Source organism: Equus quagga, chromosome 1 (assembly GCF_021613505.1).
Source record: "Equus quagga isolate Etosha38 chromosome 1, UCLA_HA_Equagga_1.0, whole genome shotgun sequence".
Lineage (NCBI taxonomy): Eukaryota > Metazoa > Chordata > Mammalia > Perissodactyla > Equidae > Equus > Equus quagga.
In genome coordinates, this window is record NC_060267.1 from 146,111,460 (window position 1) to 146,136,006 (window position 24,547).

General features: G+C 49.2%; 1 protein-coding gene across 7 annotated transcripts in view; it reads right to left on the minus strand.

The window, feature by feature from the left end:
- Positions 1-24,547, minus strand: part of DLEC1 (DLEC1 cilia and flagella associated protein) — a 66,397-nt gene that overhangs the window by 12,157 nt on the left and 29,693 nt on the right. For all 7 annotated transcript variants that reach the window (XR_006888534.1, XM_046660459.1, XM_046660463.1 and 4 more), the window contains 17 exons: positions 22,440-22,527; positions 21,546-21,719; positions 20,678-20,814; positions 19,332-19,424; positions 16,412-16,502; positions 15,599-15,761; positions 14,224-14,416; positions 13,351-13,409; positions 12,593-12,761; positions 12,070-12,163; positions 11,705-11,835; positions 11,443-11,601; positions 8,470-8,609; positions 2,733-2,886; positions 1,970-2,080; positions 815-945; positions 138-329 (listed from right to left, as the gene is read on the minus strand). Coding sequence is in view for 6 of the 7 variants with exons in the window: in XM_046660459.1 (XP_046516415.1) it covers positions 138-329; positions 815-945; positions 1,970-2,080; positions 2,733-2,886; positions 8,470-8,609; positions 11,443-11,601; positions 11,705-11,835; positions 12,070-12,163; positions 12,593-12,761; positions 13,351-13,409; positions 14,224-14,416; positions 15,599-15,761; positions 16,412-16,502; positions 19,332-19,424; positions 20,678-20,814; positions 21,546-21,719; positions 22,440-22,527 (2,279 nt within the window). In the remaining variant the exon portion in view is untranslated. The remainder of the gene's footprint in view (positions 1-137; positions 330-814; positions 946-1,969; positions 2,081-2,732; positions 2,887-8,469; positions 8,610-11,442; positions 11,602-11,704; positions 11,836-12,069; positions 12,164-12,592; positions 12,762-13,350; positions 13,410-14,223; positions 14,417-15,598; positions 15,762-16,411; positions 16,503-19,331; positions 19,425-20,677; positions 20,815-21,545; positions 21,720-22,439; positions 22,528-24,547) is intronic.

The window sequence follows — 24,547 nt, forward strand, 5'->3', positions numbered from 1 at the left end:
TCTACCTGTGAAGACACATCCTCCCACTCCTCACACCGATCAGCCTCTGGCCACCTAAGCCACACAGAGGCTCAATGGGGCAAATCCCCCCTGGCCACATCCCCCCAGGAACTGCCTCTGAAAGAAACCAGACTTACAGGCTTGGTTTTTGGCTCAAGCTGTTTTGGGGGCTCCCAAAGTACTCAAACTTGAGGGTGAAAGGGGTCTGTATCGGGGAGCAATTGGTCAGGATGAGTTGGCGATTCACGCGGGTCCTCAGTGGCACTGTCGAACCGAAGTCCAGGCGGAGCTCCTCCGGGTGGCCTGGCCCCAGCTCTGTGCTGGGAACACTGCCCACGCCCATGGGCACCAGGTTACATGCCACCCTTGGCCTTGCCAGGGAGCCACCTTGAGTCGGGGTGCGAGAGCTGCCTAGAAACCAGGCTTCATCCTTGGACTCCTTTCTCATTCAGCTGCCACCCCACACACACACCTTCTTGTCAGCCTATGATGCCAAGAGAGGCCTCAAACTCCACAAACTCCCCCTGGCCAGGGGTCTGGGCCTCCTGTGGGAAAACCCAAAGTCCCTATGGCCCTGTCCCCTGCCATCTCCTACCTGCCTGGACACCATGCCTCCCAGTGTGAGGAAAGACGACACAGAAGGCAGGGATGGGGAAGAGGGATCTGTTCCCACAGGGCAGTGAGGGGCCACAGTAACACTGTGCTCCCTTCCTGGCTTCAGGAATCAGCTGGGAGTATGCTGGCACCACAGTGTAGTGTGGTCCTTTGTGTGGGCGCCTCAGCCCTCAGCCCCCAGCCCCCGCCCTGGGCTCACCTGCTGTCAGAGTCCTCTGCAGAGATGGTGATGGCCACTTGTAGTCCCTGGGGTTTCCCAGAAATGCCCAGAACCAGTGGCTCCTTCATGCCTGACACAGTACAAGGGAGGACCAGATCGGTCAGCTCTTCCTGTAAGAAAGCCCGTCAGGGGCACATCACTGCAGGTAAGTCCCATGGCTGGGCCTCAGAAGACAGGCTTCAAACCCCTGCACAGGGGCTACTGTGGGGGGGGGGGGGGGGGCTCAAAACAAAGGCCCTGACTTCTGTCCAGGCTCGTCTCTGCGTAAGGGCTCCCCAGTCTCTCTGGTGAGCCACCATCTGCAGACCCAGTCTGTAGGCCCATACTCTGCCCCCAGGAGACCTGGCCCCTTTCTCAGGGCTCCTGGCTATGAGTCCGCTCCGAATATCTGGGCATGCCTACATGAAGTGAGACTCCTCAAAGCGGACCTCTGGAGAAGTTGCACCTTTATTCTGAGGAAGCTGCTACCATAGAAATCAAACCCTTCTTGACTGAGGGCTGCTCCATGCCAGGCCTGGTCCCTCTGCCGGTCACCCTAGAGCTCAGGCTCAGCTGTGTTAAGAAAGCCCATTGTCCCCACATTTGCCAGTGAGGAATTGGGACTGGGTTTGCAAGTCTCTGCAAGGAAGAAGTTTCTTTTCCCACCAGAACCATAAACACAGCCAGCAATAAGCCAAGCACTGAGCATGTTCTGCCCTGATGGCCTTCCTATGGGCCGCACCAGGGAGAACTATGGTTCTTGGGAGGAACTGGGCTGACAGTTAGTGAGCTCAGCAGCACCCAGCACAGGCCTGCCATGAGCAGTAGCTCTGCTCTGGATTTCTGGGGAAATTGGAAAGCTGGGCCCACCTGGGGCCACAGAGACCGGCAAGGGGGGGTCTAAAGCTGGTGCCAAAGGCTAGACGTGGCCAATGGGTTCCAGGGCACATCCAGGCCTGCTCCAGGCTTCCTGACCTTGTGTCTCTAGAGAGCAGGCCTAACAGGAATGGGGCCCCCAGACCCAAATGCAAGAAATGTCTTCCCCACTTTACAGAGACCAGGAGGGTGTCTAGGGCAGACCTCCCTGCCGGCACAGATGCAGATGGTTGCAGGGGTCCTTCCCAGTCACCCAGGCCGCCTCACCACTGTACTCACCTGGGTGTGAGTAGTCAACTCCAGTTTGAGCTGGCGCTCTTCACTGGGGCCCAGTGTGCCACGTCTGGGGGAGATTTTTGCTGTGCAGAAGTTTGCTTGGTGCCCCAGCAGCTGGCAGACATATGGGTGGGCCTGTTGTCAGATGCTAGACTCCCAGGATGGACCCAGGGTCCAGACAGAGTGCTCAGCCCTGCTGTATGCTCTGCTGGAGGCTGGCAGACTGGGGGACCACAGCAAGACCAGGAGGGCTGGGTGCTCACTGGTGGGGATAAACCACAGGTCCCCTCTCTCCTCCCCAACCCTGGACGGACCTCACACCTGTTGGGGGTTGTCTGGACTAAACAAGGTGCTCAGGGTGATGGGGAGCAGAGCTGCCACTGATGCACAAGGACGTGGCCCCATCTCCCACACACGCAGAGCAAGCTCCACAGTCAGCCCCAGGGGCAGTGCCTCAGCTGAGCTCCCAAAAGCTGCATGGACCAGTCATGGGCTACACTGGCTGGGAGGTCTAGCTGTGTGTCCTAGAAACTTCTTCTTGGGCAGAGAATTGGAATTCCCGGAAGGCAGGGCAAGGGTAAGTCAGACCAGATGTGCTGCTTCTTTGAAGAGCCCAGCTTTTCTGGGCATTGTGGGGCAAGGGACACGCTTTTGGGGGGAGGCTGAGCGACCAGTCTTGGGGGTCCCTGGGGGGCAACATCCCCACCCATGGGCCCTTGGTGCTGAGGGCTGCAGACACGGTACCTGACAGTGCGGGCTCACTCACCTTGCCCCAGTGGAAGTGGGTGGGCAAGAGCGTGCCATTGACGAGTGTGACGGTTGTCTTTGTGGGCACGCCCAGGTAGAGGTTGCTGACCTCCAGCTGGCTGCTCTGCAGGTAGACGTGGGGCTCCTGTACCTCAGCATACACAGGAAGGTAGCTGAAACACAGGGAAATAAAAGGCGTACTGATCAGAAAAGAAGAAATAAAACCGTCCCTATTTGTGGATGACATGATGGTCTGTGTAGAAAATCCCAAGGAATCTATATTTAAAAACTCCCAGAACTAATGAGTCAGCAAAGTTACAAGGCACAAAATCAACATACAAAATCAATCACATTCTTATATGCTAATGATGAACATGTGGAAACAAATTAAAAACACAATACTATTTATAATTGCTCAAAAAACCCAAAATACTTAGGTATAAATCTAAAAAAATATATACAGGATTTGTGTGCTGAAAACTACAATACACTGAAGAAAGAAATCAAAAACTTAATAAATGGAGAGACATACTGTGTTCATGGATTGGAAGACTCAACATAGGAAAGGTGTCATTCTCCCCGAGTTGATCTACAGGTTTAACATAATTCTTACCAAACTCCCAGCAAGGATTTTTGTAGATATATACAAGCTGATTACAAAATTTATATGGAAAGACAAAGGACATAGAATAACTGAACAATTTTTAAAAAGAAGAATAAAGTAGGAAATCACTCTACTAGATGTTAAGACTTACTATATAGCTACAGTAATCAAGATAGTATGCTATTGGTGGAGGGATAAGCACGCAGATCAATGGAACAATACAGGAAACCTAGAAATAAGACCCACACAGATATGACTCGTTTTGTTTTGTTTTTTTTGTTTGAGGAATGGATATGTATTTTGCTTTTGACTTTTTGAGATAATTGTAGATTCACATGCAGCTATAACAAAAAAAATAAAGGGATCCTGTAGGCCCTTTACCAATTTCCCCAATGGTAACATTTCTCATAACTACAGTACAATATCACAACCAAGAGAGCCACAATCCAGCAATCGTATTTAGGCCTCACCAGGTTTACATGCACTCATTTGTTTGTGTGCATTTACTTCTACGCAATTTTATCACGTGTGTAGGTACATGTGATGCCACCACAGTGAAGACACAGACCAGTTCCATCGCAAGGACGCCTCGTGCTACGTTTCTACACCAACAGCTATAGTCACTTCTCTCGCTCCTGCTCCCTCCCCAGCTCCTGGAGGCCACTAATCTGTTCTCCATCTCTTTAGTTTTAAGACTAGTATATAAATGGAATCATACAGCATGTATTCTTTTCACATTTGCTTTTTTCACCCAGCATAATTCCCTTGAGATCCATCCAAGTTGTTGAGTGTATCAATAACTTGTTCTTTTTAAAATTAATGAATAGTGTTCCATTGTATGGATGTACCACAGTTTGTTTACTCACCTGATGAAGAACATTTCAGTTGTCCCAACTGATTTTTGACAAAAGTGCAAAAACAATTCAATGAGGAAAGGATAATCTGTCAACAAATGATGCTCAAGGAATCAGATATCCATGGGCAAAAATTAAATAAAATAAAGCTCTACCTAAACCTCACAACTTATACAAAAACTAACTCAAAATGTATCACAAACTTAAATATAAAACTATAAAACTTTTAGAAAACAATAGGAGAAAATCTTTAGGACCCTAAAGTACAACTCATAAAGGAAAAATTTGATAAACTGAACCTCATCAAATTTAAAAACTTTTGCTCTGTGAAAGACCATTTCTCTTTCAAAAGAAAATTACAGACTGGGAGGAAATATTTGCAAGCCACATATTGACAAAAGACTTGCATCTAGAAGATGTAAAGAATTCTTAAAACTCAACACTAAAACAATCCAATTAGAAAATGACAAAAATTTCAACAACGGGGATATGCAGATGGAAAATAAGCACATGAAAGATGCTCAAAATAATTAGCCACTAGGAAAATGCAAATTAAAATCACTGTGGGCACGAGGTAATATCACCACACGTCTGTCAGAATGACTCAAAAAAAAAATAGCAATGATACCAAACGCTCGCGAGGATGGGGACAGACTAGACCACTCACACACTGCCGTGAGAACGGAGAATGGTCCAGCCACTCGGAAAATCTTTTGGCACTTTCTTACAAAACTAAAAATGTATTTACTATACAACCCAGCAATGTTACTCTTGAACATTTATCCCAGAGAAATGAAAACATACGTTCACACAAAAACCTGTACACAAATGTTCATAGCAGCTTTATTCATAACAGCCAAGACCTGCAAACAGCCCAAGAGTCCTTCAAAGGCTGCTGCTTAAACTGGTATATTCACACCGTGGAACACTACTAAGCAGAAAAGGAAGGGACTGTCAACACAGGCAACTTGGACGGATCTCGAGGGAATTACGTTGAGTGAAATAAAAGGTTACATAATGTATGATTCCATTTATATAGCATTCTTGAAATAAAAAAGTTACAGAGATGGAGTACAGAATTGGTCTGGTAATTCTAAAACCTCTGACATATCTGAGTCTGGTTCAGATGATTGCTCTGTCTCGTCAGACTGGGTTTTTTTTCCTTGCCTTTTATCACACCTTGTAAGTTTTTGCTGAATGTTGGACATGACATATTGAGAAAGCTGAACTGATGTAGACAGAGCTTTAGTGTAAAGTTTTGTGTTTATCCATCTAGGAGTTAGGCTGTGTTAACTGTTGGCTGTTGCTGCAGGTGTCGGAGGCTTCATTTTCCTCCAGTGTCCTTGAGTTTCTCGCCCCTGTTGTCTTTGGGTTTTCCTAGAAACTCTCAGGTAGAGTCTGAAGTCCTGCCTTCTTTCAGCTGTAACCCTCGCTATCACAGAGCCTTGCAGATGTGGTGGTAAGGTGTGGGGGAGAGGAAGTCTCCTATAAGCCTATGATAGGTCTCACTCTTTCAGTGGGCCTGTGCCCCTGGGCTGTGTCCGTTACAAGTGCTTCTCAGTTTCTTCCCCCAGTAGGTGAAATAGGAGGTTCTAGAGGGGGCTGAGGGTGGGGATTCCCTTCCCTCAAGTTGGACAAGGCTCTGGTGAAGTCTTTTACCTCCCTGGGTAGGCCTTGTGAAGAACATGCTGGACTTATTTCAAAGTGGTTACTTTTCCTCTGGAAATATTTTAGAATGGTTACTTTTCCCGTCCCACTGATCAAAGGAGAGAATTCTTCTCTAATCTTCAGCATGAGAATTTAGCAGCCCCCAGAGTTTTACAGATAAACTGATCTGTATTCTCTGTATTCACCTCTCTCTCCAGTTTGTGGGTGGGTGTTTATTCCGTGACCTCAGTTCTCTGACAGATCTAAGAAAAGTCATCACTTTTCGGTTTGTTCAGCTTTTTTCTTGTTGTGAGGGCAGGAGTGATGACTTTCAAGCTCTTTACATGTCTGGATATCTAAAAGTATTTCGTAGATGTGATTAATATTCATAAGCAGTTGAGTTTAAGTAAAGGAAATTATTCTAGATAATTTTGAAGGGCCTGATTCAGTCAGTTGAAAAGTGTTAAAATCATAACTGAGGTTACCCAGAAAAGAGGAAATTCCCTGTGTGCACAGCAGCTTCAGCTTGTGCCAGAGGATTCCAGCCTGCTCTTCCTGATGGCCTGCCCTGTTGATTTTGGGCTTGCTTAGCCAGACCCTACAGTCATGTAAGCCAATTCCTTGCAATAAATTTCTTTAATAAATACAAATACTCATTCTGTTTCTCTGGTGGAAGCCTAACTCACACAACTACATCAAGGTAAATACATAGGTAAAACATAAAAGACGGTATAAATGTCTTTTTTCTGTAGCTTTTTTCATTCTATGTGATTTAAAAGACAACTTCAGGGGCCGGCCCCGTGGCTGAGTGGTTAAGTTCGTGCACTCTGCTTTGGCAGCCCAGGGTTTCGCCAGTTCGGATCCTGTGCGCAGACATGGCGCTGCTCATCAAGCTATGCTGAGGTGGCATCCCATATAACAGAACCAGAAGGACCCACAACTAGAATATAGAACTATGTAACGGGGGGCTTTGGGGAGAAGAGGAAGAAGAAAAAAAGACTGGTAACAGATGTCAGCTCAGGCGCCAATCTTTAAAAAAAAAAATGACAATTTCATAAGCCAATAGCTATGATACTGTATTGATGGATCTACAATGTATAAAGATGTAATTTGTATGAATAATAGTAAAAAGGAAGGGGAAAGATCAAAGTTGTATTAGAGCAAAATTGCTTACTATTGAAAATAAATTGGTATTAATCCAAACTAGATTATTTTAAAATTAAGATACTAACTAAAATGCCCAGGGAAACCAACTGAAAAAATACTTAAAAAAAAAGTAAAATGAACATGGGAATTAAAATGGTATACCAGAAAATATCTACCTAACACAGAAGGAGGCAGTAATGCAGGAATGCAGAAACAAAAAGACAGAAGATATATAGAAGACAAATAGCAAAATGGAAGATGTAAGTCCTGCCTTATCTGTAATTACATTAAATATAAATGGATTAAACAATCCAATCAAAAGGCAGAGATTAGCAAAATGGATGTTAAAAAAATGATCCCACTATATACTATCTATAAAAGACACCTTAGATTCAAAGACACAAACAGGTTTAAAGTAAAAGCATGGAGGGGCCGGCTCGGTGGCATAGCGGTTGGGTTCGCATGCTCCACTTTGGCAGCCTGGGGTTGGCGGGTTCGGATCCCAGGCGCGGACTACACACCACTCATCAAGCCATGCCGTGGCAGCATCCCACATACAAAAAATGGAGGAAGACTGGCACAGACGTTAGCACGGGGACAATCTTCCTCAGGCAAAAGGAGGAAGACTGGAATCAGATGTTGACTCAGGACCAATCTTCCTTACCCCCCCAAAAAACAAACAAAAAATGTATAGACGGTGTAAATATATACACGGTTTAAATAATAATAAAAAGAACACCTGTGTACCACCCCCATCCAGCTGAAGAAACAAAATATTACCACCAAACAGCTTAAGAAAATGAATATTATGCTCAAAATAATTTGGGAAGGGGTAGGGGAAGTGGACGAGGGATGTGGATGAAACAACATTTACAGTGATTAAAGGTAGGTGATGGGTACATGGGGGCTCACTATACTATTCTATTTTTATATATGCAATAAATTTTCCAAAAGAAAGGGAGGGAGGAAAGGAAGAAAGGGAATATCATTAATAACCTTTGAAACCTCCAGTGTGTTCCTCCCAGAATACAATGGTATTCATTCATTTAAATATGCCACAACTATTTTGTGTCTGTTCTCCTGTTGACAAACATTGGTTTTTTCCAGGTTTTCCACTATTATCAACAGTCCAGCTGTAAGCATTCCCATGTGAGCACAGGCTCCCACTGCACATGTGTAAGCTTCTCTGGGCGTTTAGCCAGAAGGTCTAATGCTGGACCACAGGGCATGTGCATATGTAACCTTACTAGGTAACAATAAAGTAATGTCAAAAGTAGTTGCACTAATTTACATTCCTTCAGTATGTACACACTTGAAGGATATACCCCATCATATTATCTCCAGGTAATAGATTAATTTTCCTTTTTGTAATTTCCAAATTTTATGGAATAAACATGAGACCTTTAAATTCTGAAATGTCTATAGATGATTGCACATAATATAAATAAACATACTGTGAATATGCAGAAAACGTGTTAATAATGGCTCTCCCCACTCCCTCTTACCTCCAGGCCCCGTTTACCACCTCCAGCTCCAGGACGGTCTGAAGATGCTGGCAGTGCAAGGCCTCCAAGGTGATGTCCACTCTGCACTCCCCCAGAGGTTGAACCTGGCAGCTGGAGGGCTCAATGCTGAAGGGAGACACCTGATTGGGAGGCCAATTTGGAAAAATGAGGAGTGAGGACACTTGGAATTGCAGTAGAACTGGGAGCTGGCTGTGACCAACCAGGGTCACCCCCAAGCTGCCCCTCAGCTCTTCAGTGAGCCATCTAGGATGCAGGAGGCAAGCAAATGGGGTGAAACAGCTGAGCAAGAGTCTCAGGATCAAGAGGACAAAAACTGAGTCTCCAAGTGAAGGAGGAGGTCCCCATGCACTGGCCCAGATCTGAGAGGTACAAGGCAGAGGGAGGTACCCCAGGGGGAATGGGAAGCCATGCTTGGTTGGGGGTGTGGGGTGGGGGGTGCTACGGCTCTGAGAGGTCTGCCCAGCCCCAGTAAGCAGGTACAAATTAGGGCCTTGATGGCTTCAAGTAAGAAGAGCTACCAAGTCACCAGACTGGGAGAGAGGCGAAGTTTCCATGTGGCCACAGATTTCTCCTTTGCTCTCATATGGTCTCTTGCCCCCACCTCTCCCAGTCCTGTCCTCCTTCACTGTAGGCTTGTACTTATTCAGGTCTGCCCCCTCCCATGTGGCAGGCACACGAAGGGGGAGGAAGGGAAAAGCCTTAGGAAGAAGAGAGCACCTGGGGAGGGCTCTCTATCCCTTTCTGTTCCCAACAGAGATAAGGAACACTCCTAGTCTGACTGTATGGTGCCATGGCCCCAGCTGGGCCACAGTGGCTAGCAGGGGTGTCCCTGGACATTGAAAGGTCACACCCAGGAGGGATGTGATTCCTCTTTGGTTTCTTCCTTCCATGAGACCCAGATAATGAGTGCAAGGCGACTGCGTGGAGGGTGGCCTGTCCACCCCACGTGGACCTGGTCTGCCTTCTCCCAGCCCCACCTCCTACCCAGGTGCCATGCTAGCCAGGTTGACATGAGCGGGCTTGCACTGTGAGAGAGACCCTGTGCTCTCTTGCCACTGAAGCTTCACCTCCCTGGCACTGGTGGGAGGGATGGGCTGGCCTAACTCTGAGGAAAAGTGGCTTGTGCGCTCTGGTCTGGCTTACGCTGGAGTTTGGGGTCCAAGCTCCACTGGTAAGGAAAACGCCTCTGTGCTTTCTTTGGTCTTTGCTCCTCACACACACCTCCCTTGGAGCCCTGGGGGTGTGGCTGTACTCTGGGGCTGCAGTTCTGGGTCCCCTGACTGAAGATCATCTAACAAACCCCAAATCATTTTTGAGAGCTCAAAAGAAGAGAGTGCATAGAACTGTAGAGACAGGATTCCTACTAGCCTCATGATACAAATCTTAATATAGTACAGAACTGACAATTATTTCAATTATAAAATGTAGTTATTCTTCACAGTGGGAGAAAAACACAGACTGGGAATTAGACAACAGGGGTCTGATGTGATTCCACCGCCCATTAACTGTGTGACCCTAGGGAAGCCCCTGTCCCTCTCTGTCTCTCAAATGAGCAGGTTGGCTGAGGTCTGAAAGTTCCCAGCTGTGCTGTGGGAAGCCCCGGGGATTCCTCAGAAGGGTCTAGGGCAAGGGACTGGGATGTGGGGAGAGGCGGGATGGGGCAGGGGGTGCCCAGAGCAGTCATACTTTATTCCAGATCTTGGGCTCTGTCTAAGGTTTCATTTGAAGAACAGGTTCCTGCCTACAGGTACTGCTACCACCCTGTACCCAGGCCCAGCCTTCCATGGTTCTGCGATTGAGCAGGGAGACCAATGACCCCTGGGAGGGAAAGTGCTAACTCCAAGCCTGTGTAACAGGACACGTGGCAACGGTTCTTGGCCATGGTGTTGGTGATTAGATGCAAACTGTCGTAACCTCTAAGTTTCCGAGTGCCCAGCTAGAGAAGAGAGGCTGTCAGGTAAAGGAGAACGGCCTTGGAGTGGAAAGGAAAAGTCCTGGAGGAAGGGAACAGAAGTTGGCAGATAAGAGGTAAGTGTGGCTGCGACTATCTTTCCTCGGCTTCTGCATGTGGAAGTAAAAGTGTGCAGGGCTCTGACCTGGAGGACTAGTGGGTGAGCAGGTTGGGGCTCCTTGGCAGGAGCCAGTCAGAGGGAGGGCGCTGTCACCAAACAGACCTGGCCAGAGTCTCACATGTGCAATGATGACCTAAGGCAGTTCCCAGGGAGCTCAGCCACCAGGTGTGAAGAGCAGGAGTGGCGAGCAGGTGATTTACAGCTACCTGCTGGCTTACAGCTACCTGCTGGCGGGAGGGAGTAACTGATGCTTCGTGTAACTTGGCCTTGTTACAGATTGCACATCGCATTTAAATGTGATGCCATGACTTAAACGTGATGATGATAATACCTACCCATGGCTAGTATTTTCTATTTTTATAGTAAAAAGAAAAGTGCTATTTGAGTGGAAATGAATCTGGATTTTCTTTTCGGAGCCGTTCATTTTGGGCCGCAAGCCCATGTGCAAGCACCACCTGGTGGCAGGTACTTAAACTACAAGCACAATCCTGGGAGGTTCAAATCCTTCTGTGTAAGCCCAGGGGGCCCTCCCCAGAGGACTTGGAAGCTTCTTGCTCAACTCAGCTGCCTATTTTCTTCCTGATTCAGGCTGCTCTGCCAGAGAGGAAAACCTATGTCCTATTTCTGCATCAGATAGTTGAGAGAGGAGCAGGAAAATCCAGTTCCTGGTTAAATTCTGCTGTAGAAAGGACCCCAACTACCTCAGAGATGGGGAGAACTGGGGACACCTTGAGGTGGAAGTCACCAGGCAGGCTTTCCCTCTCTCAGGCTCAAGGCTCGGAATGCACAAGCACAAATTTCACAGTTCAACACGACACAGATAAACTGGCTGCTGGGGGGGGAAGGATGGCACCCTAGGAGCCAGCAGTGCCCAACTTACACCCTCACGCCTTTCCTCCAGGCAGACCAGGCTCTCCTTCATGTGCCACACAGCTGGGAGCTGGCTGATGTTCTGGATCTGAATGGAGCTTGTAGCTCTCTGCCCCAGGCGCAGCAAACCAAACTGAAGGGCTGAGACGTTGATGACGAGGGCAGGCCCCTGAGACACCAGAGGGTCTGTCACTAGCCACCTGGGAATGGCTCTGTGCCCTATCCCTGCCTCCTTTCTGGCCCACCCCACTGCCCGGCCCCACCAGCAGCACCTTAAAGGCTGCCTCGATGTGTAACACCACTGGCGAGGGTGAGTCTTTGATTTCACATAGCAGGTCCTGGCTTGTTGGGCCAGGGACACCCCCAGTAAAGTTCAACTCAAAATCCTCCACCTCATTGGGCTCTGGAAGAGAGGGGACAAGTGAGAGGCGGAGAAAGGAAGCACAGGCAATTTCCTTCTGTGGCTGGGCCCAGGTGTCTGGCCTTCGCTGACTTCTCGCCCACTCCATGTGGCAGGCTGCAGCTGGAGCTGGTCACGGGACACCAAGAACCCCTGCACAGGCCCCTTTCACTCCGAGGTCTCCTCCGCCAGCCAGCCCCGGGCAGGTCACAACCCCTCCCGCAGTCCAGGCAGTACCGATGGTCCCTGTGCAGGGTTCTACTTCAATGATGTGGCAGTCGCTGATCTTCCCCCACATGTATCTGATGGGTGACTTGCTATTGTTCCACATCTGAAAGACACACCCCAGTCCGGGCTCCCCAGGAACTGCCTTCGCATGCCAAATATGTACCTGCTGAAGGACTGTGGGATTGGGGCTCATACAAGGTCCTCTTGACACCCTCCCAGCTAATTCCTGGCCATTCAACAGCACCAACACCACTGCAGGGTTTGTGGGCAGCATATCCTGCCAAAGACCCATGAACACAGGAATGGGTTCCACAGCCCTGTTGTTCAGAGGATACTAGGAAGCTGATAAAAATGACAGACATGCCTGGCCCCTCATCTGTGCAAACCAAGTCAAGTTCAGGGGCCGTGGGAGCAGCTTCATCCTCTATTCAGCAGCCACCGCCATCCGCCCCTCCAGCTACATGTTCCCTACCCTCGCACCCAAGTTCACACCATCTCAGCCAGCCTAGGCTGGGGAGAGACAATGACTTACCTTAAAATCTTTCTTCACATTTACCCCAATGTAGCTCTCCCCGGGGATGATGAGGGTATATGGTTCTAAGAGAACCTGGAAAGGTTCTACCGAGCCCTTCACCTCGACTTCCAGGACGATCACGTCATCCACAGAGTATGAGGGGCCCTTCAGGGTATCCACTTCCAAACTGAAACAAACCCACCAGGAGTTAGGAGCCAACACAGCCCAGGAGCATGGCCCTTGCCTTTGTCCCATATCCCCTACCCTCAGCTCCCAGGAACCCTAAGATGAGAGGCATCAGCCAACGCCCTGAAACAGTGATGAATGCCTGTGGCTGTGATAGCAGCTCAACTTAAGGCCAGGGACGGGGCACCTGCCCTGCACCCAGCCTGGGATCTCTACATGAGGCGAGCTAGAGACCCATCCCAACAGTGTGCTTAGGGAAGAGCTGGTAGAGATGCTCACCATGTGCCAAAACCTTCCCTCATTAGTCACCACCACCCAGGGGCCACCAGTCTGGCTGCCCACTGGCAACAATGAGCCTGGGGCACAGCTCCAGGGTTCCAGGGTGACCTACAGCTCTCACAGTGATCCAGCGAGCTCTGCTCCCTGCATGCTGAGCCCACTCCAGGCCGAAGTGCCTGGGCAAGGAGAAGTGCTCCCATGTGTCAGAGCCTGCTGGGGGTCAGGTGGCTCATTTCCTCCTCCCCCAGCATCCCCAAGGGGAGGGCAGGCCCCACTGCCCACCCCTCACCCAGGGCCCAGCCCATGATCACCTCATGGGTTCCGGGACTTCCTCCAGCACCATCTGAAGCACACTGTGAAAATTTCTCAACTGCAAGACAAACATAGCATCCTAAAAACAAACTGCACTCCAGCCAGGCTGCCCTGGAGAAGGCTGGAGCCACAGTGGAAATCCCTCCTCCCCTTGGCCTAACCACCAGAAGGGCCTTCCAAAAACGCAGTGCTGCCTCCCTGCTCCCCCGCCCTACAGAGAAAGCAGTGGCTGCTGGGACGCGACCAGGACTTGGGGGCTGGGGCCACTGCAGTCTCAAGACTGGCAGGCCTACCTCAGCTGGGCCTGGGGGACAGGCAGGAAAGGCTCTCTAGACCCTGACATTGCCCTCAACATGTCAGAAGCACCACACCCTCCCAGGGCAGACAGTGAGGCAGCTGGATGCTGGGCTGAGAGGCACACCTGCTCTCTTACTAACAAGGGTCCCTGAGTACCCACTTCACACCCAGCTCTCATGCCTTACACACAGGGCTTGGCACTGGGGCAGACAGGTGTCTTAATCTTGCCCTCGGGAACCGGTACCTCACTCTCTCTGGGGGCTGCTGTGCGCTGGGCAGGGATGCTAATGACTTTGACATAGTAGGAATATGGAAGACACAGAGCTGAGGAAACGAGCTCAGGGTCTTGCTGCAGATGAGGTGTGTGTGGGATCAGGACCAGGCAAAACGAGCGTCTTCACCCTGCACACCAAGCATGTCCTCCGGTCCTACTTGTAGCTAAGTGCCGGCCTTGGCAGGATGCCTGAAATCTTGTCAGGCCCAGCTGTGGCTTCAACACTGCTAAAGAACATGGATGGAGGGTGAAAATATCATGACCCAATCATGTGTGACTACCAAGATGGCACCATTTTAACCTCATGAGGAGAAAAGCTCAGGATGAACTCGTGGTCGGTGTGGGGGTTGAGAACCCCCATCTTGGGCATGATGGAGAAGGCCGTCTCCCTGTCAGGGTGGTACTTGATGCTGTCCATGCTGTAGGTTTCTCCAGGCATTAGGCACTGCAGGTTGGGCTTCATGATCTGCCAGTGGAAGGCCAGCTCCACATGCCTGCAGGGACAATCTTGGCTGTAGGCAGCAGATCAAGGCCATGTCCCCATTCTGCCAGGATCAGGTCCTCCCATCCCCTGCTGGCCTGGCCTTGCTCCGGAAGTGAGCAGGAAAGAACCCAGGAAAAGGAATTGGCCAGGTCTGCCTTCAAGCCCTTCCCATGGACGAGCCTGGGGAATCTAGATAAGGGAGAACATGAGGGCAGAGAGTCCAAGCTGGAGACCTCATGGGAGAGCCCCCATTTCCCACCCACAGTAGCTGGAGGTTAGAGCCCCAGTGACTCAGGGGAAATGGCAAACACGGAATCATGCTCCAACCATGAAATTGGAGAGGACTAGACATCACCCCAGATATAAGGAAAGTTTTCTGTAATGTCTCCTATCACATGAGAGTTTCAAAGGTTTGCCACATAGACGTTCCCTGCCCTCCACCTCTCTGGTTATGGCCTCCCAGGACAGCTCTGTCCAGAAACATATGTGCACACTGGCTGCCAAGAGAAGCAGTGACAACTCCATGGTGGTGGGAGGGGCGGGGCTCCAGATATGCTGCTGACGGCAGCTGTCGGGAGGAGGGATGGCAGATGGGTACTGCTCATCACACAAGGTGACAGAAGCCTGTGTAAGGCCTGGGGTCACCAGGGCAGCCTGACTGGGAGGCTCCCTGAGGTCTGTGCTGGTATAATGGCAGTGCTCAGAGGATGGCCAGGAAATAAATGGCAGTGACAACGGCACCCACAGGCCATAATCTGTCTGACCTTGGGACTTGGATGGCTTCCTCTCATGGCCAGGGCAGGACCTCTCTGGAAAACGCTCCTGGCTAAGGATGGTCCAGGATGATCTAGAGCAACACTGTCCAATACAACTTCCTGTGGTGACGGAAATCTCATATATCTGCTGTGTCCAATATGATGGCCGCTAGCTACACATGTGGCTACTGAGTACTTAAAATGTGGTTGGTGCCACTGGGGAGGTTTTTAATTTTATTTAATTTTAATTGACTTCAACTTAAATAGACATATGTGGCTAGTGGCTACCATCAGGGACAGTACAAATCTGATCCTTCCATTCTGTGCCCAGATTCCTCCCTGGCCCTTGGAAGGAACCTCCTGCCTCACTGGGAACTCAAGGCCAGGTGAGGAAGGGAAAGAGGGTATGTTGGGGGTACTGCACAGGAGTTACTCACGTAGCATTTCTAATAAGCAGCTGTTTCCTAGCCGTGGACTGAAGGTTTTCAGGCTCAAAGCGTATGAAGTGCTGGGCTGTTAAGTCTGTGAGCTCTCCAGGCTCCGGCTGACTTTTCTCACCAGAAATATAGATCAGATCCAAAGCAACCAGCTGCCCAATTCCTGACAAAGTAGGGTAGTTTGTTTCACTAGGGCTGAAATCAGGCCTCTGTGGCCAAAGGCTATCACAGGACTCATGCCACCATCTACATGCAACTGGCCTTGATCATGACCCCAGGAAATACACACAAGCAGGGTACAGGGGACCATTAGCACATAGATTCATGTCCCCACACCCTCACAGACCAAAAGAAGATGATTTTGATAACCTGGCACACAGCGGGCATTCAATTAATGCTTGCTGCGTGAAACTGGATGGATGGATGGATGGATGGATGGATGGAAGGAAGATAGGAAGGAAAACATCTTGGGGAAATTCAGCAGGATTCTGCTTCTAACTCTACAGAAACCTAGGGTGCCTCTGGTTATTTATGAGTGGGTCACTGGCAATTCCCAAAGGAGATCAACGTGAGTTTCAAAGTTAAATGATGAAAGATTTCCCCCCAAGGTTTCCATCATCTCTCATTAGAAGGCTCCTTGGGACTGTCCTGAAGGCCACAGTAGCTTGGGTCTCCAAGGTCTGACCAAGGTCTGCGTCATTGTACCCCGTGACACAGAGTGGGCCCAGCTGTGCCACTAACAATGCTAGCACAGCAGCTTCTGGAGCCAGGGTATCTTCTGCGGCCCCACTCCGGGAGCTCACACATGCCCACCTACAGTCACCAGCTCCTTTATCTGACAGTTGTCGCACACAATGATGAAGGTCTGCTCCGCCTTTCCTAGTCTTGTTGGGTGGAACAAGACCTGAGGGAGGGAAGGGTGGGCCTGTTACTTCCCATTAAGGTGCTTCCACCCCCACCTTCCACCCTCCTCTTCTCACACACACACACCCTTCCCTTTGCTCTCCACTGTTTGCTCCCCTCCCTGCCCCCTTCCCACCTTACATCTAAGGCCAGGGGTCTCAGCCTCGGCTCCACCTCAGAGTAATGCAGGTAGTAAGTCGAAAGGGTATGAAGAGAAAGTTCACAGAGACCGAAATACAAAGGCTACTTAAACAAATGGCAACGTGTTTAACCTCATTCATAATAAAAGAAATGTAAACAAAAAACACCCAGAAGTTTTTCCCTCTTTATACTGGCAAAGAGTAGAAAGTTAGCTATCATAAAGGCAACGATATGAAATCTTGATTTTCTTCAAAATAATCTAGAGGGCCAAGGTGGGGTTTGGCTGGAAGAGACGGAGGGGTGTGGACGCACTAAGGTTGGCCAGAACTGATAAATGTTGAAGCTGTGTAATGAGTACATGGGTGATCATTAAACTATTCTATTTTTGTATATGTTTAAAAACATCCAAGATAATGGCTTATTTGTTGTTTTTTTTTAAAGTTTGATAACACTGTATTGGCAAGAGTGTGGAGCAAACAGGAAACCTCGCATATTGTTTTTGGAAGTATAAACTGGTACAATCCACACGGCGGGGATTTTGGCAACGCATATCACAATTATGAAAGCAGCAAATCCACTTCAAGGACTGTATCCTGCGGGGAGACTCATGGTTGAACAGACAGACGTATGCATAAGTTATTCGCTGAAATAGCAGGGAAAAGGAAAAAAAATCTTCATGTCCTTAGGGGACAGCTGAACTAAATTATGGCTTATTCACACAGTGGAACACTATGCAGCTGTAAAAAAAATATGAGAATGAGTTCTAAGATATAGCAGTAAGTGGGAAACACCCGGTGCACAACAGAGTATAGAGTGAGCAACTATGTGTGTGAAGGAAAAAAGGAAACAAAGGAAAGAAAACACATGTGTATGTGCTTATTTAGGCATTGCATTTCTCTCGGAGGGCACTCAGAGAACCAGGAAGGTTGTGGCCCCTGGGTGGCTGAGGGACATGGGTGAGAGGGAGCGTTTCACTGTTTATCTATTTGCATCTTTTGAATTTTTAAACATGAATTTATTTATTTTGAAATATGGGGGGCAGGGTTTGGGGGTTTTTTTTTGCTGAGGAAGAATCGCCCTGCGCTGACAACTGTGGCTAATCTTCTATTTCATATGTGTAACACTGCCACAGCGTGGCTGATAAGTGGTGTAGGTCTGCACCTGGGATCCGAACCTGTGACCCCGGGCCACCAAAGTGGAGCGCACCAAACTTAACCACTACGCCACTGGGCTGGGCCCTGGAAATATGTATAAATTTTAAAACAAACAAAATCCCAAACAATCAATAAACAAAATACATAAAGAATGCAAGGGGGAACCTCCCACTGCTCCCCACAGACTCCTGCTGCTACCCTCTTCCTTTCCTTGGGGCTCAAAGGAAGAGGGGATGAGGGTGATGTCCTTGCCTGGTCAGAGGCAACCAGCCCCAATTCCTTAAAGCCACAACAAGGTTCTGACAAGGCCTGGGCTACACCAAGAGGACCCAACTCGCCCCTCAGCAGCAGACAAGGACTGATAAAGCCCTGCTACACCCCCAAACAGGTCTGATCTCAACCCCGAGACCCAGGTTCTTATCGGGGATCAGATCAGCACAGACAGAACAAGACAACATTGCCCCAGTACTCCAGAACAAGACCTCATCAGCCAGTTGAAACTGGAAAGCAGCTGATAAAGGAAGCCCTCTTTCACACCATGGCAAAGAAGCTTATCGCGGTGGTCCCCAAACTTCACTGCACACCACAATCACCTGGAGAGCTTTAAAAGACCTGCACCCAGGCCACATCCCAGACCAATTAACTCAGAACGTCAGGGCTGAGGCCCAGACATCAGTGTGTTTGCAAGTTTCCCAGGGGATTGCAATGTGTAGCTGATTTTGAGAACCTATGGCTCTTGGCTCTCACACCCAATGACTTGGTACAAGCCAAATCCCGCTCTCCAGAAACCAGACAGCTTTCACTCTTGAATGTCAGTGCCTCCCTCAACAGGCTAGTGAAGAAGGCTGTGCGTGCTTGCGACAGCATCACACCCAACCACATGACAGCGCAGAGTCAGGACCAGGGAGTCAGGGAGGGCAGAGGGAACTGTGGAGCAACAGCGGCAGGAAGACATCACCATTTCTCACAGGCTTTTCTGGGGGCCAGTAAGCAGGTGTGATGAGCCAGTTAAGAAAGGAGAAGCCCGCAGCCAAGGGGTGAGACTCTGTGAGCTTCTACAGAGGTTCAGAGTAAGGCCTAAGGCAGGCCGACCTTGTTGACTATATAACTGAGGATGAAACAGGAAAGAGAGAACAAAGCCACTATCATCACCTAGGTACCAGACTGCGGGGGGGGGGGGGGGGGGGGGCATGGTTTGTCCAAGAGAGACTGAACAACCAAGGGAAGATCCTGAAGGCAGCCTAGATGTTGGTGGAGGTGACTCCCAGGCTAATGGTGTGGACAAGCAATGCTCAGGGATCATGATGGAAATGCTAAGGCTCTTCTGCATTTGCTTTGCGAGAGAGATCATAAGACAGTCAAATGACAGCACCCCACAAAATGCAAGAACATGCTTCCACACAGAAACCACTAAGGCTGGGACCCGGGACGGGAGTGGATATATGGGTCATGAAAACACAAAGGCAAATAAAATCATGCAAGCAGTTGAGGAAATAGCCACGACCAATCATGAGGAGGAGAGAATATATGCCTACCTCCACTGACACGGCCTGCCCTGGAGCCAGCTCAAACACCGAAGGCAGGATTCCAAAGGGAGGCTGCTCGACAAAGCTGACGCTTGCAACAGTCTTAAAGAAAAGCAGAAGATTACACAACACTGTGGGAGAAATTGTAAAATCTAGTGCTCAGATTACAAACGTCTCTCCTCCAAACATCCATTTTGCAATGTGAAGGATCTTAAGGATCATCCAGTCCCCCATTAATGAAGAAACTGAGGTTCCTTTGTTCAGCAAGACTTACTCAACCTTCACCGGGCGCCAGATGAGGTTCTGAAGGTCAAAGGCGAGTAAGTCACAGAGCATCCCTAGAGAGCTGACAGCCGGTAGGAAGTACGAGGAATACCACTGACAACTGCTTCCAACACAAAGCAGGGCCTGTGAGAGAAGCCCTCACCCAGGAAGTGGGCTCCCAAAGCACAGTCCTTTCCCTACTACAGCACCCTGTGTGACTGAGGCCAGCTTATGTGTCTGCCTCCGTCCCTGACCCACTCCTGGCTACAAGCTCCTGAGTCCAGGGCAGCTGCCATCTTTTCAGGAGAGCTGCAGCCCTGGTGCCTACACAGGAAGCCACTTAGCATGCCAGGGCCACAGACCCATGCCTATAAGACCCTGGCAGGTATCAGAAATGAGTACAACGTGTATCTTAGAACAACATGTGTCTCTGGATCTAGGGCTTCTTTTCTGGAGACACAGGTACAGAGAAACATCTCTACCATAACAAAAATCCCAGTGAGTGTGACGACTGGTGGTGTCCCCGCTTGGCTGCTGGGGGGTGCGGTGGGGCTGGGCGAACGGGAGATAACGTGCGCATGCCCTGCTGCCCACCTCCAGCCAGCAGGCCACAGCGAATCCTGGCCCGGGGCCACACATCTTCCAGTTTTTCAGAGAGACTGGAAATGCAGATTGTTCTGTGAAATCTCCCTATTTGTAAATGTTAGCTCAAAAAATGTTTTTAAGCACTGTGCCAAATAAACATGCCCACAGAATTCAGCCAAAGAGCCGCCAATTTGTGACCTTTGATATATTCAAACACTTGCTACAATAATGACCGAAGGATAGGATAAATGCAGTGACATTTGAGCCAGGCCTTGAAGGACAAGAGAAATGATACAACCGGCCCAGGGTCAAGCATAACTAGAACTATAGTGCTGGTCTCCATACGTACGGATTCTCATTTGAACTGTGGCAATTGGATAGAGAGGTTATAAATCCTGTTTTTCTTTGTGTTTCCACTCATAGGCACACTCCACTAAGTCCCTCACAGGCGTTATTTCCTTTGACGGATTTGCTCTTTTTCCAGGCAGCAATCTGTGATCACTCACCCTGAAACTTGACGGTGGCCAGCTCTTTTTAGGCATAATGCAGAACTTCCCAACACTGAAGCCCACATTTTTGCAGATGAATCTGGTTATCTTCATTCCCCCAATGAGGCAGTAACCACAGTCCAACACTGGTGACACTGCAGCCACAGGAAAAGACGGCCAAGAGAAATAACACATCACTCTGAATAGGCCCCACAGGCATTGTTCTCCTGCCATCCAGCCAGAGCTCAGAGCAGCCGTGGAAGGGCACAGGGCCCTGGCCCAGCACCCCGAGCAGAGAGGGAGAATGGGGATATGCCCTGACCCCTGCTCGCACATGGCAGCAGCATCATGGGACTCTATGCAGTCCCGGCTAGAGCGGCAGGAGTCAGCGCCCACTGTGGACACAGGCCTCAGCCAGGGCCACCTGGCATGGCTCTAGGGGTGGTGTTCAGAGTCTCAACTTCCAGCTGAAGGGCTTGTAAATGAGGGAGCCAAAGCCAGCTTTCGCAAAGAAGCCACTCCCACAGCCACAGAGGTGACACTCGCTGAGGGCTCCAGGCACTCCTTCCCTGCCTCAGTAAGGCACAGGCCCACTCAGGGGTGTCCATAAGCCTACAAAGCCTATGCTGGGGTTAACTGGACTGCTGGCCTCCTCCCCCGACGTGTGTAATTCAGAGTCAGCCACCACTGAAAAGCAGGACAATCGGAGCCTGACACTGTGGAAGACTGTGTGGGAGCTGCTAGCAGGTCCCTCCTCAGGACCCAGAAGCCCCCACCCAAGAGGATCAAGCTATGCGCTGCCACAAAGGGGCCCTGAGAGCAGGCAGTCCTTATAGGGACTCATCAATCCTAAGTGAATCCCGGGGAAGGCAGAGTGCATACTCACACGTCAGCACTGGGGGCGGCCTCCGGGCCTGCAGGGGGATCAGGAGTGTGTGGGCTGACTGGGTCTCCACCAAAATAAAATCATCAAAATCCCCAAGGCAGTCGGGCAAAAACTGGACAGTGTACTGGCAGGTCATTCCAGGAGCCACCATTCCACCTTTTCCTGGGAACATCCCTGCATGTGACAGGGGACAAATGAGGATCTTGGGAGCAGTAAGTCACCAGGGCTTGGGCTCAAGTGCTGTAGCAACCAGAGGGCATGGGTGGACCCCACTACAGCTGGCTCTACGCGTAAGTGCCTTCTGGGCTAAGGCCGTGCCGATGGCAGAACTGCCAGGGTATGCGAGGGAGCAGGTTGTGAGGGCAGGGACTCCAGATAAAAATACCAGGGCCCGGGGAGGGGGGTGATATGGTCGATCTGGAACAGTTAGTGGGGGGACCATGCCTGGCCCTATGGCTTAGAATTTATTTTGTGGGCAGCAGAGAGCAATTTGAGATTTCAGAGCAGGGAGACATGACCAGAGTTGCTCTTGAGAAAAACACCGTGTCATGGAAGCAGGAAGGCTGCCTGGGAAGCCACTGCAATGGTTTAAGTGAGGAATGAGGAGGGCCTGACTGAGGACAGTGACAGCGCACAGGGTGAGGAGATGGTAGAAGCAGAGCCTGGAGGGAGGTGATGGAGAAAGGAGCCGTGGGGACTGGAGACTTCACTGGGAGGGTGAGCAGGCAGGCTGCCACACAGCATGCGGGGCCTCCAGGGACCGCTGAGGGAAGTGTGGGCTGGAGCTCAGGACACAGACGCAGGAGTCGGTTGAGGGCCAGGATGGCCTGTAACCAGGAGCAAGCCCAACACACGATTCTGAGGCCGTCCAGACAACGGCTACGCTGAGCTCACCCAATCCCAGAGCAAAGTACGGAGTGGACGGCGGGAGGACGCGCAGGTAGCGGCTGGTCGCGGTGGTGTTCTGCAGCGAGATTACCATCTGTTTAAAGGCAAAGGTGAGCTCTTTTAGACAGAACGTGCACGGATGAATGATATGAGGTCTGGGATTTCCTAGTACTATGGGAAGTGGGTAGGGGTATAAATGAAATGCTCGGCCACATGTTGGTAACCATTGAGCTGGGTGATGGGTACGTGGGGATTCATTACGCTATTCTATCCACTTTTGTTTGCTTTTGGAAAAAATAAAATACCAGGTGAACATGAAGGTGGGAGTAGATCTGACCTATTTGTTGTCCTGTTTAAAATAACAGCTACTGTTTATTGAGCAGCTGCTGTGTGCCTCCTCAACCTCGCAACAGCCAGGAAAGGTAGGAACTATCTCTATTTTACACTGAAGAAACTGAAATTCGAAAAGGCTCCTGAACTGGTAAGTAACAGTGTTGAGATCTGAGCCCAGGACATCTGGCTGCAAAGTTCTGCCCACCTCCCATCTCACTGTCTTCTTCTCCACATATCCCTTTGGGCCACTTCTTCCCATGGGCCCAGTCCAGGGGTGGTTGGGTACCTGTATGCTAGGGTTGTAATTGGGCCTCTTTGCATCACCCAAGCCATTCAGCCCCTATTAAACCCTGCCTTCCCTTCTCTCTCCCTCAGACTAGGAGACTCCTAAGAGCAAGGCCTGGAACTCACACCTTGCCAACCCCCACCAGCACTATGCACGAGGCCTAGCACAGAAGAGGAGCTCGATACATATACACACCTTTTGCTTCTCTTTTGTGAAATATTACACTGGGAAAAAATGTATAAATTATAATATGACAAAAGCCATGTTTCCACCACCCAGGTTAAGACAAAAACATTAAAAGTATAGATGAAGCCTTACCCCAGCCCTCCACCAGATAACAGCTACATAAATTTGAAGTATGGTTTCACACTTTTATTCATAGGTATGCATTCCTAAATCAACATCTAAGTCCATTTTTGGCCAGCACAACATATTGACCAATTCACCTGTGAACTAGATCAAGCATGGAGAGACCTGTGTTATGGTTTTAATTTTCATTTCTGTTACTAATGAGGATGAGCATCTTTTCATATGTTTATTTGTATTTGGGTTTCCTCTTATGTGAGTTCTGTGTCTGTTCATATCCTTTTACCATTTTTCCATTGTGTACTTTGTCTTCTTCTTAGTGATTTGTAGGAGCTCTCTATATATTCCAGGTATTAATTCTTGATAAGGTATATGTTATAAACATCTTTAAGTTTATAACTTGTATAATCTTTTGATGTTTCTAAGATTTTGACAGTTTCTAAGATTTTAATACAAAATTTATCAATCTTTTATGGTTTGTGCTTCAGTTTTATGAAATCTTTATATATCTCCTATATTTTGTTCTTAAAATTTTCTTCTTTTACCTTGAGATCTTTCCTGTAAAGTATTTTGTTTGGAGTATGGAGTGAGGTAGGGATTAAATTATTTTCCATACGGCAAGGATACTCAAGTCAGTTTTGTCTCTTTAGGTCTGCACATGTGTATCAAAAAGCCCTAGCAAGAACATGTGCTGTTCCCTCTACCAGCCTGCTGTTCTCTCAAACACAGTGCTAGCTGCAGCCCCTGCTATCATTACAGATCCAGGTGTTCATGGCAGCAGCTGCTCCTCATGTCCACTGAGGCATGCCTCAAGAGAGCCTTGCTCCCAGCCACACAAAGCAAACCTCTGACCAACAAAAGGCAAGAGCCAGTAGTTTATATGGCTTCTTAGGGAAAGGCTCACAGGACGAAACAATCAACTGCACTTAATGGTGGTCAGCTCAATATTATATTCTTGCACTGGCTCTCCCTTCTTCCAGCCCCTTTCCTCACTCCTCCCTAGATTGTAAGTGATAGCCCATAATCTCACACCTCAGACTCTGCTTTACGGGAAACTCAGGCTATGAAAGTTGGCATCAGAGGGTCCTAAAACAGCAGACTCCAGATGAGATTCTGGAGCTGGCTTTCTCACCAATCAGGTGGCAATAAGAAATCCAGCTGGAGGGAAGTAGGGTGTGATGACCCTAGT